Raw genomic sequence first — 16,548 nt, 5'->3', positions numbered from 1 at the left:
ACAGGTTGCCCAGGGAAGCTGTGGCTGCCTCATCCCTGGAGGTGCTCATGGCCGGGTTGGATGGGGCTCTGAGCAGCCCGGTCAGCACGAGTCGAACACACAGCCCCTCACCGCTGCCCCCCGCCACCCCTCACCCCCCTCAACCCCCCCCGCCCTACGCGCCTCCAGCCCGGTGCCGCCGGCCCCGCCCCGCGCACGCGCAGCCGCCGCGCACGCGCAGAGGGGCGGGGCCCGGGGGCGCCACCGCCGCCGCCGCCATGGGCTGAGGGTTGGGATAGGGGTGAGGGGTGTCGCGGCGGCGGCAGCAGCGGCGGCAGCGCGGGGTGGCCGCGGGTCCGGTCCGCTCGCCCCGAGGATGGAGAGAGCCATGGAGCAGCTCAACCGGCTGACGCGGTCCCTGCGCCGCGCGCGCACCGTGGAGCTGCCGGACGGTACGAGGCGGGGAGGCGGGAGGCGGCGGCGGCGGCGGCTTCTCCGTCCCAGCCCCGCGGGGCGGCGCGGCGGAACGGGAACCGGCTCCCCTCCAGCTCCCCGAGGGCCTCGTCGTTTGTTTTTCGTGGCGAAAACGACGGTGGCAGCGGCTTCCCCGCCCTCTGCCTTCCCCCGGGGTCTGCGGTGCCGCGCTCCCTGTTATCTGCCTTAAAATCCTCCCTCGGATGCTTCGTCGGTGGCGCATCCTTGTGGATTTGCTCTTTTTATAGTGCTGACTTTTCTTTAAAAAGGTGTTATAAGTCGCTGCTGCCGTCGCTGGTCGCCGCCTAATTGTTATTATTCTTTTTCCCACTCTGAACTACTTGTCGTGGGTGCTGCCCTCCCAGTACCAGGATGGTGATAGAATCATAGAATAACCAGGTTGGAAGAGACCCACCGGATCATCGAGTCCAACCATTCCTATCAAACACTAAACCATGCCCTTTAGCACCTCGTCCACCCGTGCCTTAAACACCTCCAGGGAAGGTGAATCAACCACCTCCCTGGGCAGCCTCTGCCAGTGCCCAATGACCCTTTCTGTGAAGAATTTTTTCCTAACGTCTAGCCTAAACCTCCCCTGGCGGAGCTTGAGGCCATTCCCTCTTGTCCTGTCCCCTGTCACTTGGGAGAAGAGGCCAGCACCCTCCTCTCTACAACCTCCTTTCAGGTAGTTACAGAGAGCAATGAGGTCTCCCCTCAGCCTCCTCGTGTAGCTTCACGTTCTCACGGCAGGTAGTTCGGTGTTCCAGCCGCCTCCAGCTTTGGGAAGGCTGCTCCTGCAAAAGCTGTTGGATGTGCAAAAAGTTTCTGTTCTTGTGAGTCATGGGCTGTCATTCTGCTTTCTTCAGGGTTTGTGTTTACAGGTGATGCTTTCTCTGTCTGCTTTCCAGCTTGCATTTCCCGTGGTGGAGGACAGGGAGTGAATGATATTCTGTTTTCTTTGTGTTCCCGGTTTGGGCTTTCTGGCAGCTGCACATGGATTTCCCCTTATGCGGAGTTGCTATGCTCTTTCCTTATTTCCTTATATGTCAACAGTTGTGGTGTCTGCCAGTGTAGTTGCTCATAAATTTCACAAAATGACAGAAATTTCCGGCAGATTTTGCTGCTTCTTTTAAGCTCTTAAATGGCAGCAGTGAAAACTGATGTAATAATGTAAGCTTAGACTTAGAGAAATATTGTAGCAGCCCCAGTTTAACTAAATGATGATGGTAGTAGGAATAACACTTAGCACAACTGCTTTGATTTTACTACAGTGCTGTTGTAGGCAAAGTCATTCTGAATTTGAGTTCAGCTGTTTTCTTCCCATCTTGACCATTCATTAGGCAATGGAACGGTCTGTCCAGAGAGGTGGTTGACTCGCCTTCCCTGGAGGTGTTTAAGGTGCGGGTGGATGAGGTACTGAGGGGCATGGTTTAGAGATTGGTGGGAATGGTTGGACTCAATGATCCGGTGGGTCTTTTCCAACCTGATGATTCTATGATTCTGTGATTATTATCTTATGCTTCAGAGGTAATAATGTCTGTGGCAGTCCAAGTACAAGCCCTGTGACCTCCGGAACAAATACTTATCTTGCCCTTCTCTCAGAATTACATGAAACAAATCACAGCTGGACTGAAATAAGGCGATAAATGGATTTAGTCACTGAAGTCTCAAATTGCATTCCAAGATATTAGCCTGTTATATGTCTCCTTTCTTGATCTTGGTGTTCTCTAGGTTGATGCAGGCGTGCCCAAACTCTTCTTGAGAAGCAGATTTGTGTTGTACTGTTTTGTTCCAAAAATGTACTAACATGATCAGCTTGGAAAATACCACCGCTGGTCTAATATGGCATGTGGTTCGGTGGCTTCTTGTGTGCTGTGTTTGGCCTCTTGAATTATGAGGGTTATTTTCTCCACTTACGCATGAATAGCTTTAATTTGGAAGAGATATAAGATTTCCAACCTTAAATTAAGAGTCGTAGTACGCTCTTAGGAAATGAAAATGTATTGGAACTTTATTATGTTGAAGAAGGTACTAAATCCAGGTATTCTTTTGCACGTGCTGTAGCCATTAGGCTATTATATGGATAGTGCTAAGTCTTCTTTAAGATTGTGTTCTGTGCGAAATTCAGGCCAGTATGTCTTATGAAGATAAAAAAAAAGTGTTTACTGCTGAGTACAGTGCTAATGAATATCCTGAGCTGACCTTGCCAATAAGAAGTAGTGTTGTTTTTTCATCACTCTTCTGAAATATCCTTCAGCAAGTGTTTTCTCGGCACTTAAGGCTTGACACAGATTTCTGGATTTTGCTGTTAAAAGGTCAGTGCCTGAAAACTGGGTCTTGCAAACCAAAGCTTGTAGGTTTTAGGCCTTTTGTTGGCTCTGACTCTGCATTTTGGGTGCTTTTGTGGTCTAGATAGTGATGACTTGTAATGCATACAAGTTAGATAAGTTCTATGTGTTCGTGAGGCATATAATGATTTCTCTCTCTCTGGTGTCATGTACTTTAAGTCAATAGGAGTTTGTTTATAAATAGGGATAATATTTAATAAAAATAGGCACAAATCTCTTCAGTCTCACACCATTTTAATTCTTTCTATGCAGGAAAACTCTGGGAAAATGCATAATGCTCCACAGTGTCGATTCTGTTAATAGAAGAGTAAAGGACTTAGTTTTGCAACTGTGCCATAAACGCATTTTATGGCCCAGCCATACTCATATTTAACTGTTGTGTTTTTCTAGATCACAATACTTGAAATATAGTGAAATTGAATTAGATTCAATATTAAGCATTTCACTCAAGTGTGCTGGTATATTTATATTTAAAGTTTTTTTTTTTTTATTTGGTCTCGTCTCTTTAATAAAGCACAATTTTGGAAATACATAGGGATGTCATGCACAGATACAGTTGGCATTCTAAAGTTCTGTTTTCCATTTCAGTTGAAGAGCTGTATCTTCTTAGTAAGAGATCTGTGGAACAGAGCTCAAACAAGAATATTTTTCTCAGTTGCATATATAGGAGCTAATCGTAGGTACATTTTAAAAAAGTGATAGAATCTTTTCCATAATTGGTATCTTTATTTAGCATCTATTTAATTTTATTTCCAGGACTCTCTCTCTCTGCATGTGTCCCCTCCTTCCTAGCCTGCTCCTCCACCCCACAACAGTCAAATTCTAGTAGTGTGAGTTGGGTATGGAGTTATCTGATGATCACAGAGCTCTGCCATAAGGAACAATACGTAGACAGTTAAACCTCTTGAACTTGGTGACAGTTAGGATTCCTTTCTGCATCTCTGGAACATCATTTGGTGTTTTGAGAGACTTGTGTCTCTTCTACCATGTATTCACAGTAAGCAACATGGATTTTTATTTTTATTTTTTTTTTATAAATAACAGAATTAATATAATTTGGGTACACTTTAGTGTTCAAAGGTAATAATAAATTAGCATTGTTTCTTTTGTTGGCTACAGACTGCTTCAGAGAGTGGGTAACATCACTAATCTTGGAGCACTGTAGAAGAATAATAATGAATAACATAGCTGCAGCATTATAAAGGTTTCTCTGATTCCACTTGAAGAATTCTTTGTTTAATGTTTGGTAAATGTCAGCTTGCTTATCTAGTGGAATGAGTGAACTTAGAGAAGCAGGGTACGTAAAAGATACGAGAAGCTGTAGTTGTTTGGGTCTGTTTTAATTCTTCCTGTTCTGATTGCTTTGTAACTTTGGTATGTGGGTCAATTAAAATGATGAGTAAAAGATTCAAAACAAAAGTTTTATGAGAACAGTCCTACGCTTCCATATCATGGAACCACGTACCTGAGTTCTAAGAAAGTACAATCTCTCCTGTCATAAGCTGACACCTATGAGGAGTCTTTTAAGACTGTACTTCCAACGGTGGATAGTTTGCATTAAGACAGATATTATAGTCATTATAAATCAATAATAGTTAATAGTAATTATTATCCATTAATATTCTTAATTATTATTATACATTAAAGCAGTTTAAATTTTGTGAAGTTCATCCTTTGAAAATAATGTTTTACTCCAGAATGTCCATAAGTGACCACACAGGCACCTCATACCCATAGAGTGTGCTGCTGTGTGCAGCAGTAGTACTGAGAGAGACTATATAGCTGAATGTCATTCTCTTCCCACTATTGACTTGGATCTTTGTGTTCTGGCCTTTTTTCATTGCCTTCAAACGTGGAAACTGGGTAGGAATTAAAATGAGATATATTGTATTCAGGCATTCAAATTTAGAGACGAAAATTAATGGTTATGGAATAATGTAGTTTAAAGAAATAACTTTTACAAACTTATAGGTATCAGGACTATGGAGGTCACCTTGGAACACAGGACATTTTCTTTTTAAAAGAAACTATTTACTTTTTTTTGTTAATGCACATTTCTTAAATACTTTGACTTAATTAATGGAATTGTCAGTTGAAATAAATTAATGCTCCATTGAAAATTCTGTAATTATTACTTTGTAAAAGAAAAAAAACTACATTGAAATGCCACGTATTGTGGTCCTGTTAATTACATCTTCTGTCTGAGTATGGTGGCTTTTTCTTTATAATGAAACTTTAGGTATGTATAACTTCTGTGAAAAGAATGGTCTATTGAACAACTATGATCTATTGGACACTTTAAAAGGTAAAGAAGTGCTGCTAGATGAGTTTACTTTACATAGAAGATTTCTTTTTGATAATGGAGTAATTTAATTTCTTCACAGATAATGAAACTGCTGTCTATACGCTAATGCCGATGGTTATGGCTGACCAGCACAGGTGAGAGCTTCTTTCAAATTTGATTTTTTTTTTTAAGGTTTGGAAAAAACAGCTAGAATTGTAGTTGCTAGAGCATTCTCAGTTCTGCTGCTATCTTCTGTAGCTGAAGTTAGTTACTGACTGTATACATCCTAGCATATTCTTACCTGAGAAACTCCTTTTGTCCTATGTCATAGTCCAGGGCTGGGATTTGTTCTGTTGATGCATGTAGAGAAATTTGTCCTAGCATAAGAACAGCAGCATTGCTTTGTAACTGGGTTGTAGTTCTGAGTGTGTATTTATTGATGACATGGAAACTCTTAGTCTCATTAGACATCTTGGAAAGACATGGAATAAGAGTTTGATACTTCTGGGATTCCTCATATGAGCAGCTGTTTCCCTTATCCGGTTGTTGTCAAAGTGATTGGGATCTGGGGGCTGTGTAGCACCAGCTAAGTGGTGCTACCTTCTGTGGAATTGTTAGGCAAGCAGGTAGTAACTCCTCCTGAAGCTGTAAACTGTTTATCTAATCAGGATAAACATTTGTTCTGCTACATAAAACCTTGTTGAGATTGTGTGCAAGGGTTTTAAGTTGTGTGGTCAGCTCATTACTGGAGGTTGAAATCACCAGTTCACTTTCAGTTTGTACTGTTTTGAAATATTTCGTCTTAACTAATTTTATATCTGTACTAATTAACTAGGGTTTAAAGTCTCCTATTTAAATTTCTTACCCTATTGGTGTATCATGTGTCCTACTTAATCATGGTGGTTTCACGTACCAGACTTCCTTCTGAACTTTGCCTGTGTTTGGGAAACCCACTAGGTTGGTGTCTGTGTTGAAAATGGGAATCCATGTTTTTTTCAAGCCAGAGCTATTAGTACACTTGTTTTCCCTATTTGTAAAGAATTTATTTGGCTATCCAGTCTAATTCTTACTATTTTACATTTGAAACAGTTGCCCAGTGTCACAGTTCATTTTTTATGTTTAAGTAAGAAATGAAAGAGTAAAAATACTGTTGATACACAGATGCTTGAAAGCTGTTGGATCTCTTGTTCAGAAATTAGTTGCAGGGAAAAGAAGTGGTGATCGAGTGAGAAATGAGCACTTGTGTACGTGTTACGTTTGTTTGGATGTTGTGAGCTATTTGTTTAATTAAAACTGTTTTTCTGTTTGAAGGTCTGTTTCAGAGCTGCTGTCAAATTCAAAATTTGATGTGAATTATGCATTTGGACGTGTGAAGAGAAGTTTACTTCATATTGCAGCAAAGTAAGACTTACTTGAGTCCAGTCCAGAAGTTAACAATGAAAATTTTACCACAAATCTAAGGCACCAATGTAAGCTGGAAAACTCTGTAGTATCAGTTAACATTTTGGTTTTTTGCACTTACTTTTTGTATTTTGTTTGTTCTTTTAGCAATGTGCCTGCCTCATTTAGAGGGCAGACTTCACACATGGCTTTCCAAATTTTAGTGAAGGAAATCTGGATGGATGCTTTTATCCTTTCTGTGACTTCTCAGTAGATGAGTCTAGAAATATAGCCGTTATGTGTATCCTGTATAGCTGAGTTACTTTTGCCTTTGTAGACTTAGAGAAACTGTTTTCAGGTGCTGATTTTTTTTTGAAGTATTCTAAAACAGTGGGAAGCACTTGGATGTTCATTGGGAAGCAGCTGTTCCAAAGTGTTTCATGTGACCATAACTTTAGGACATACAGTTTGACCTCTCCTAATACATTTTTGTATTCTGGGTAAAGGACTTAAATGCAAATTTCGAATCCATTACCTAGATTATTTATTATTTATGTAGCTCTTCAATGGGGATAAATTTGTATTGCCAAGAAACAGCCAGATTAACATTGTTGATAGAAATGAACCAGATGGTTTTTTGAAATGGCCTTTTGGGAAACTAGACTTTATACTTATGAATGAGTGCTCTATATTTGCGTTCCATTTAAAATATCTTGCAAGTTTTTACTTTAAAGTAAAAAGGAAGTAATAATAAAAGAAATAGTAGCAGCATTGTATATAAATGGCAAATAATTGGGCACAATAAAGGCAGAAGTTCTGTCTTCAAGCAGATTGTTTTAGAAACACCTGTTTGCCAAACATTCCATCTCAAAATTACATGCTGCTTATATAAAGTTTACTTAAAGTACTTAAAAAAATGCAAGCAAATTTTTAGCAAACATCTTAAAATTATGTTTGAAAACTAATATCTTTGAAAATTATCTTTGAAAAGCTGTATTTATTGTGTTAGGCAGTTTGTGGACTCTTAGTTTGTGGATCATGGCTAGTTGTTGGTAAGAGATAGAGATCATCAAGGTGCTAATTTTGCAGCTTACTGTACAGTTAGAATTTAGTTTCTTTGGATTGTTATGTAGCAATTCTAGCATTGGGAAAACTAATAACAATAGGTAGATTTTGATGTATACAGAAATACTGTATCCTCCCGATCAGCTCTTTTTCTTGAAGAGTTCAGGAGTAAGATAAACATAATGCAGAGTTTCTTTGTTTTTGGTGACATTGATTGTCCTGAGGAGCTGCTATATTATGAAAAGTAGAAGGAAGCTATAGATTCAAAACAAATAGCAAAAATATTTGTAGGAGTTCTAGAATTTTTCTGATATTTAAACTTTTATATGTAACTTCCAGGCACTGGTGCGTAATAAAAAAAGATATTAGAATTTTTATTTAATGGATAATTCAGTGCAGTGAATATATTAAAGCTGAAGGAGTAGAGAGGAAATAGTAAGCAAAACATTTTAGACAGTGTATGTTTCAAACTGTTCGTAGTCTTAAAGAATCACGGTTGTTTAAGTCACTAGAATCACGTAGTATGTAAGTACACAGTTTATTAGTACAAGTTATGAAAAGTCTGTTCTCATTGCATTTAAGTATCTTTCCTCTAGCTTTGTGTGACTTGGAACTATGGAGGGTGTGAAAATAGTTTTGTGTAAAGATTTCCTACTGAGTGTATTTCGTACATAGTGTTGCTGTTGTCTTTGTCAGTATAGATTTGGTTTATAAATATCCTTGTTACAGTTTTTCTCTTCCTTATTTTGTTTGTAGCTGTGGATCAGTTGAATGCCTTGTTCTGTTATTAAAAAAAGGAGCAAATCCAAACTATCAAGACATTTCAGGATGCACACCTCTTCATTTAGCAGCAAGGAATGGGTAAGAAAAATGTTTTTAAAACCCTTAAATTTTGCGCATAGTGCATTTGAGCTGACATTTTGTTGTATTTGTGCGTAGTTCAAACAAAATACCTTTTTTATTTTTACATTTGAAAATGGAGATTACACACTTACAGGTAACTTGGAGATTAAAATCTGTACTTGAAATATTCAGAAATTAATTTTATATAAATAGGAAATTGTTTGAAGTGCCAAATTCAGCACCAGTCATGTTAGTGTTTTCTTCTAGGCAAGCGCTTAATGGTTCTTACAACAGTGATCAAATAAAGGCGTGTGTTCAGCTTCTGGTTAGCTAAGTAAGAAAATAATTTGAAGAGAACACTGGAGCGCTTGGAAGGGTTCAGAGGTTTTGGATTTTTACTCGGATATTGTCTCCAAGGAAATTTTGACTACAAGAAAAGGAATACAAAGTTTGCATGATATTAGGAGAAGGAAATAAAACCCCAAAACAGTGGGAAAACACCTTTTTAAGATCTTTTAAGATATTATTTCTTGAATTGTAGTATGTGGAAACACACAGCTGATAATAGTAATACTGTCTTTTTCTTATTAGAGTGTGTGTGTTAATAAAGTAACTGAATTGTGTCATGGTTGGTACTTCAAATGAGGAGCAGGTAGTGTTTAGTGTTTAGGTATGTGGGAGTGGTAGCTGTAGAAGGTAGAAAGAAGCAGCCAAATGGTACATGGTGAATACAGAAATACACAGAGGAGACAGTTATGTGGAAAGGAAGCATGAAAAAGTTGGAAGAGGTACCAAATAAAAAGAATTAACTCTTAAAGGTAAAGCACTTGGAGCAGTACAGAGGATTAAAAGACCAAACAAAACATGAAGTAGAAAAGCCAGCCTTGCTTTCATTAAAGCAGTTATTGTACTTGCCAGAGATTTACAAAGTGTTGCAATGAGTGTCTCATTAAATAATGATTTAGTGGTGTACTGTAAATGTGTTCACTGAAGTGTACCAATGATGATGAACTTCTTGGACTTCCATTAGCTGAACTCTAGCTACTTGTCTTAAGAGCGTAGTTCATGCTGAGCTGAAGCTGTTGGAGTGGTAGTTAAGTACTTCTACACTTTCTACAAAAACATTCAGCTCTACAACTGTGGTTTTAGCCCTGTGTTGTCGTATGCCACACTTGCACTGTATGAGTCTGTAGTGCTACTGGTGTGCTCAGTACTTTATTCCTTATAAATTAAAACTATCTGCTGTGATATGTACAAAGATGAATTGAGTGGAGCTTAAGAAGTTATTGGATCTTTGTGAGTGATTTTATCTGGCTGGTTTTTAATGTATTCTTTTGTTTATAGCCAGAAGAAATGTATGAGCAAGCTGCTGGAATACAATGCGGATGTCAACATTTGTAATAATGAAGGCTTGACTGCAGTAAGTGCTGTTGATTCTCACGGTGCTCTTAAAATGAATGAAGAACTTGAAGATTCTCATTTCTTAAACTCTTGCAGTCTTACATGTAAATAAACAAAAAGGTTGTGTCGAGTGCCCTTAAGAATCAAAAGATTTGATCAAAGTACCTAAGCATATGATATTATTTCAAAGCTTCTCTTTGTGAAAATTTTGTCAATAGTATAACCAGATTTAAAATCGTATTTATGAAACACTTATTTCTAAAGAAAATATAAGTTGTAATTTTGTGCTTAGATTCATTGGTTGGCTGTCAATGGACGAACAGAACTGCTTCATGATCTTGTTCAGCATGTCAGTAATGTCGATGTTGAAGATGCAATGGGACAGACAGCACTTCATGTGGCTTGTCAAAATGGACACAAGACGGTAAGTTTCTAAATTTTATTAATGTGTTGGGTTTGTAAAGAATTGCTTAATGCCTCGGTGGTTTGTGTGTGGTTTTCTTTACAACCTTTAGGTGAGTCATGCATGTGATTGTGGTTAGAAGTGTGAAGAACTCTGTTGTTTGTCTAAGTATTGACTGCATGCACTTCCATGGGAATAACTGATTTATTCTTGTAGAGATGATTGATTTCAGTGTTTGTATGTTCAAGTGACTTACTGTATTCTATTCAGCTGTTCTGTAATACTATTATTGCCTTGTTTAATGAAGGTTTTGATGTACTGTTAAACATTTGAAAATGTTCTTCCTTACTTCTTAGAACATGTTTGATTCATAATTGTACCAGTTATTATGTGCTTTTGAAGTCTGAAATGATCTTCATGTACCGTGAATAAAAATGAACAGAGTTGGGTCATTTAGATTTTTAATATTAGAAATAAACAAGTAGGCATAGACTCCTTCATTTTTTATTGAGGTGCGTGAATAATTTTTAGGCTTAGTCTTGCATTAGAGCTGACTGTTTACTCTCAGAGTCTGGCTGCTTTACTTGAACTGTCTCACAGCCAAATAGAGTAGTGATTTTGAATTATGGAGATGTCTCCAGGTGTATGTACTGTTTAAAAAACTCATAAAAGTTACCTTTTTACCCAGATCCTTTCTGTTGTCGTTGTCAGAGCTCAAATTTGGAAGATCACGTTCTGTGAAACTGTTATCTGTATACTTACCTACTTTATGTGACTGGAAAATAGCAAAAGTTGTTTGAGAGTCTGCTTAATGTTCTAATATTTTAGAATTTGCTTACTTATTTCTTTTATTCCAGAGTATGTTTAAAACTTTGCCTTGTGATAAGGCTGTCACTGACCCGAAGCTTATTTCTCTAGAAAGTGTAATTTTCAGTTTTGAAATGGCTTGTAATTCCAGGAGTCTTTGGGATTAGCTGAAGTTCAATAAAAGGCATTTTTATTAAAATGGGAAGTTCAAAGGAAGCTTTATGAGCTTTGACAGCTATCATTTTCCATCTAGTGTTCAGGAATTTTGGTTTTGAGATTCATTACCAAAAATTAAATTTTTGGTAATGCAGACATGCGTGGCATGGTTGCAAGCCAATAGAAATTTCTGTTGCTCTTTCCTAATGCTGATATTTTCTTCTGTTCTAGACAGTGCAGTGTTTGCTGGACAGCGGTGCAGATATAAACAGGCCAAATGTGTCAGGGGCAACTCCGCTCTACTTTGCTTGCAGGTATATATTCTTAAATTTGAATACTGTGCTATAGGTAGAATCGATTTCCCAACCCTCCCCACCCCCCGCCTTGTGCATTAGCAATGGTTAGAACACATAAAATCTAAGAAACAGAGGCTGACTGGTATCTATTTGATTGTAGTTTGGTGTCTTATTTAAATACGTAGCTTAGTACTGCAGGCGTGTATACCTGTTTCTAACAGATGTGTTAAACATATAGCTGTGCATCTTCTAATACGATTCATAAATTAATAACTGCTGAACTTTTTTTCTGAAAAAATGAGATCTGCCAACATAGACTATTTTGAGTAAACTAAAAATGCAGCCTTTTATAAGGCAAGTGCATTGCGATATTACAGTGTACGTGAAATGTGCATATATGCCTTAAAGTTACAATCTTGATTTGAAACTATGTTGTTGCTTTGATCAGTTCTGTTTTCTTCACAGTTTAGTTTTATTTCAAAACTAATCACATATGATAGACGACCTTTTGTTTTAATTGGAGCATTTCTGCTATTTGGTAGAACATTTACAATTTTATAATCCCTGTGCTTTGGTTACAGGTTAAATAGTTCACCTATGATTAAATGTTAGTATAAACAAAAGAGGAAATGAACTAACCTGGCAGCCTGCCAAGAGTTATGTTGAGGGAGTCCTGGTCTCTGGAGTTAGTTTAAGCTGACTTCTGGCAGTTGAGAAGAAGGGGAGAATAAATAGCTGCTAGCTAATTGAATGCCTTGGTGCTTGATCTAGGGACTGGTACTGGCATCCACTTGAAAGGAAATAAGCAACTTGCCTTGGCTTGGAGATTTGCGATGAGAAAGGAATGTGTTGCATCTACAGTAGTGATGTTCTTTTAGAAATTAACAGTTGGAGGCACTGACAGGCTAGAATGAACGGGATGCATAGTGGAAATTGATGTCTTCGCATTGCCAGTTGATTGTGCTGCCACCAAGGAAGAAAAGTTGTAGATCCTGGGTGGTAGGAGGAGCAAGATGTGGTAGCAGTGGCTGGTTATGGCTGGAGAAAGGGTATGGACGCTCAAAATCTGACTCAGAAACCCCTATCTTTTCAAGGCGTTGGGTTTTGCACTTACTCTAGAGAATTACAGTGAAGCGATGCCTCAAGCAGACTATTAATCTTAGCTCCTTTCTGAGATCTGGTACCTGACACTGAATGTTTGTTTGCATTATATTAACCTGTTGGTTGCCTGGGCTTGGAAGGACATGGTTGAGAAGAACTAAACAGGGAACTGTTGAGAGACCCTCAGATGTTAATTGTTGCTTTTTCCTCTGCCCTTCCTGAACTGTTAGTGCAGGCAGCCTTGGTGTGCTTCAGGGCAGCAAATACCCTTATACATTTGTGTAAAGGGCACACTACAAACTAGCTTGTGATCCAAATCTTCATTGAAAAACTTATTTGTAAACCTAATTATGTGTCTTTTGTATTGTTATTTTGTTTCACCCGTTAGATACTTCTGTATTACATTTGTCAGTATGTTCACTAAGTACTGGTGAAGGCAGCAGTGAACTAGTGTGTCAGTGTGTTTTTAATGAAGTCAACATCTAACTACTGGTACCTAATTTCTCATTTTCTTCAGAAGAAAGGGTTTTGGAAAGCATGTACTCTAGGTGCTGAGGCATATAAGTCTTACTGTTTTCTAGGCAGTGATGGCCTGTTGGAATAGTTGTGAAATTCTCAACTCTAAGAGACATAAATGTCCTATATAACCTTTAAATAGATGAGTGAGACTATGAAATAAACTGAGTGCGAAAATAAAACTCACTGTTCTTCACATTTAAAGGCTAGGTAAAATATTCACTTGTATTGATTGAAAGCAGTCGGAGCCAAAAGTGATAATTTGAGCTCTGGTGCAAAAAAAGATTTTGTATCAATAAGAAAACCTACTAATGTTTTACTAGTGGTTAAAGCACAATTAGAATATTTTTTCTCTAGTAGGAATGACCAAAGAACTTGGTGAAGAAAACTTTGTGAAGTAAATTAGGGTGTGAATTGAGAAAGAGGTCTTCTTTGGGTAATGCAGCTCATGCATATTTATGAGGCTAGGCTGACATGAATTATTTCTGAATGATGAGCGTGACTCTTGCTTGATAAATGGCCTATACTGAATTTTGTACTGTGCTTCTGCAGTGGCCTTGAAAGGTAGTAGAGCAATTTAAGTGGTGTTATCTTCCGTCCTGTGTAACTGCTTAGTTTCATACCATAACTATTTGTTTTCTTGTAACTTACATTGGTTTTGCTTGTTTGATGCAATAAAGCCAGATTCATCACTCGTAATAAGTGCTGTATTAACTCACTTTTTTTTGTCTTCTTTTGAATAGCCATGGCCAGAGAGACACTGCACAAATTCTTTTGATGAGAGGAGCCAAATATTTACCAGACAAAAATGGTGTTACTCCTTTGGATCTCTGTGTACAGGTATTGAGTTAGCAACACTATTTTTCTGTGAACTTCTATCAGTTACTGTAGTGTAGCCTGATCAGTGTTAAACTTTTTTTTATTTTTAAGGCCTTTTTTTAGGTGTGAATAGTGACACCTGGTGTTTGTTCTTTTGTAGTGATGATCTTGCTGTGTTCGTGATCAGCTAGTTTATAAGGTCATGATACTAAGTGAAAAAGGAAAAAACCAAACTATTTGCTTCCCTTTAACTTGAAGGGTTTTATCATTTGCATACAGCTTTGCTTTTCAGAGTAGATCCACGCTTTTAAAAGATTGAAATTAGCTTCGTATTTTTCTTGCCAGGGATATTACCTTGGTTTTGAAGAGCTGACTTTTAATTCTTGCAGATTCTGGATGGTTTAAGTTTTAATACTTGGTTTCTTGGCTCCAGGAATGATTAAATGCATCTGTTTAATGAATCTGTTGTTAGTGAAGTGAGTTATAAACTGTCATGCAAAGAGAAGAAGCCTCTAGAGTTGCAGTATTTAATACATTGCATGGTCCTCTTTCTGGTGTAGAATGTGATGTGTTTTAAGTGCCTGCTTAAAAGTACACCTGTGTTAAATAAGTGTTGAACAAATAAACCACAAATTCAAGTTCTCTTCTTTCCAAAAAATGTTTTTCTCAAAAGTTTGTGAAGTTAGTCTGGGCTGTTGATTTAAAGCAGAAGTGGAATCGTACTTGTGTGTTGATTTTTAAAGTTAAATAACTCTTTAAAGCCCTAAAATAGAGTTTATTCTGTTTCTTCCTTTAACGAGTCATACTTGTGCCTTTATGAACCTTTAGGAAAATATTTGTTTTTAAGGATTAGAACCTGGATGTAGTTAGGTAGGTGTGTCATCCATCAGCGATGGGAAGAGAAGATAAATATTGCACTGTTTTCAATTTCTGGTAAGCTGTAAGGAGTTCAAATGTTACTTTGGCTTTCTAAGTGGTAAAGTGTTTACGAAAAACAGAAGAAAGGGACCAGGTATATGTGAGCAGATACACTGAAAGTATTTGATTCCATCTTCTGCTGAAAGTTGTTGATAACTTTGAAACATATTTAATTCCGGTTTGTTTTAGGATTGTATTTTTTCATTCAGATTAAACAAAAATTGTAATCTTTAGTAGATTTTAGTGCTTATAATACTAGAGACCCTAATTCTAATATTTCTAATGGTTTTTCATCTGTTGATTTTTAGGGTGGGTATGGAGAGACTTGTGAAGTATTAATACAGTACCATCCTCGACTTTTCCAGACAATAATTCAAATGACACAGAATGAAGATCTGCGGGAAAACATGGTAATAGTGTTACGTATTTTAAAGCTACCAGTCTGTCTGTGTTGTGGAGACCTGATTGCTTAGTGTTAGTGTTCTGATTAGAAGACATTACCAGCAGCTGATGCACAGTGCTGCAGTAGATGACCACTATGTACTTTCTCTGACTCCCCCATGGAAAATTTACAGTCTTCACATAGTTTTGAACACAAGAATTTGGGATTAAATGTAGGATATACTTTAAATTTAGTGTTCTGACTTTGGATATTTGCCAAACTTGTTGCAAGCTTCAGTACCAAGGTGCCGGTGGAGTGTTCTGTATGTACCATTTCTTTGCAAAATGGGGCCTGTTTTCCTTCATTTAGTGAATATCTGCAGTTATCCATTTAAGCTGTGTCTTGAGGCTTGAATCATCTAGAATGAACTTGAATATTTGGTGTATGAGCTCACCTATATGAAGTTGCCTTGTACAATTAGAGTATAAAAGACTACAGCTGCAATTTCATTCGGTTATTGTTGCTGTAGATTGAACTGTTCCTTTTTTGGTGCTTCTTCTATACCTATTTTTTTTATTATTGTGGGGTAGTACAATCTAAAGAAAGATAAAGTAAGGAAAAGAATTTTTGTTTCTTGATTGTGTAGGGAGAAGGAAGCATGGGATGCTTATTTCCCCTTCTTAATCCATCTAGCTGTGGGTTTTTAATATATTGTTTGCTTGAAAATAACTGCAAACAATCTCACAGACTTAAAAGTAAAAAAAAGAATTGTGTATTTAGTAAGGTATTGGCTGCCACTTCACTGAACTTGGTTTGCTAGATTTTTTTACGTTTGTCTTGTTCTCTGTAATACCATTATTTCCACTACGGGACTGAGGATTCACAAATCTGTTCGGAAACAGTGTTTAGATTTCTGAGGTAGAGTTGAGTTTTAAAAAATAAAATGGCAGGTGAGAGTTCTCAAGTATGTATTAGAAACATGGGGAGGTGGTGTAGATGTTTTCAAATAAAAGGGAGGGGTAAAGGACTAAAACCATGGAATGAAAAAGACGTACAAAACAGTAAATGGCGAAGTATGCTATCATGTATTGTAGTAGGGAAAGCAATAAGCAAGAAAAGTGAGGGTTTCGTCTGTCTGTGTAATGGTGGAGGTGTGTGCAAAACTGAGATCTGAACAAGGAAGTATACAGACTATATTATATAATACATGTTATAGTTACATGCTTCCGTCAATAACACATATTAAGTATGGTTTTCTGTGGCTAAGATCTGAGGTATTTCGCCCAAAGTCATATATATATGACCAATTAATACTCTCATGTGTGTTAGAAGTCAGGACTCGCATTTTAAATGTTCTTGACAAACTGGAAAAACTA

General features: G+C 37.8%; 1 protein-coding gene across 4 annotated transcripts in view; it reads left to right on the top strand.

The window, feature by feature from the left end:
- Nucleotides 1–313: 313 nt before the first annotated feature.
- LOC138717799 (E3 ubiquitin-protein ligase HACE1-like) overlaps nt 314–16,548 on the top strand; it is a 52,018-nt gene continuing 35,783 nt past the window's right edge. For 2 of the 4 annotated variants that reach the window (XM_069851641.1, XM_069851639.1), the window contains exons 1-9: nt 314–431; nt 5,186–5,240; nt 6,397–6,486; nt 8,287–8,391; nt 9,718–9,793; nt 10,067–10,198; nt 11,372–11,454; nt 13,797–13,893; nt 15,099–15,200. In XM_069851641.1, the coding sequence (XP_069707742.1) occupies nt 356–431; nt 5,186–5,240; nt 6,397–6,486; nt 8,287–8,391; nt 9,718–9,793; nt 10,067–10,198; nt 11,372–11,454; nt 13,797–13,893; nt 15,099–15,200 (816 nt within the window). In that variant the 5' untranslated portion in view covers nt 314–355. Of the gene's footprint in view, nt 432–5,185; nt 5,241–6,396; nt 6,555–8,286; nt 8,392–9,717; nt 9,794–10,066; nt 10,199–11,371; nt 11,455–13,796; nt 13,894–15,098; nt 15,201–16,548 lie in introns of those variants that run through there. The other 2 variants (XM_069851642.1, XM_069851643.1) reach the window with 2 other exon arrangements.

Source organism: Phaenicophaeus curvirostris, chromosome 2 (assembly GCF_032191515.1).
Source record: "Phaenicophaeus curvirostris isolate KB17595 chromosome 2, BPBGC_Pcur_1.0, whole genome shotgun sequence".
NCBI lineage: Eukaryota > Metazoa > Chordata > Aves > Cuculiformes > Cuculidae > Phaenicophaeus > Phaenicophaeus curvirostris.
Note: the sequence above shows the minus strand (reverse complement) of the source record. Positions and strands in the feature narration are given on the sequence as shown.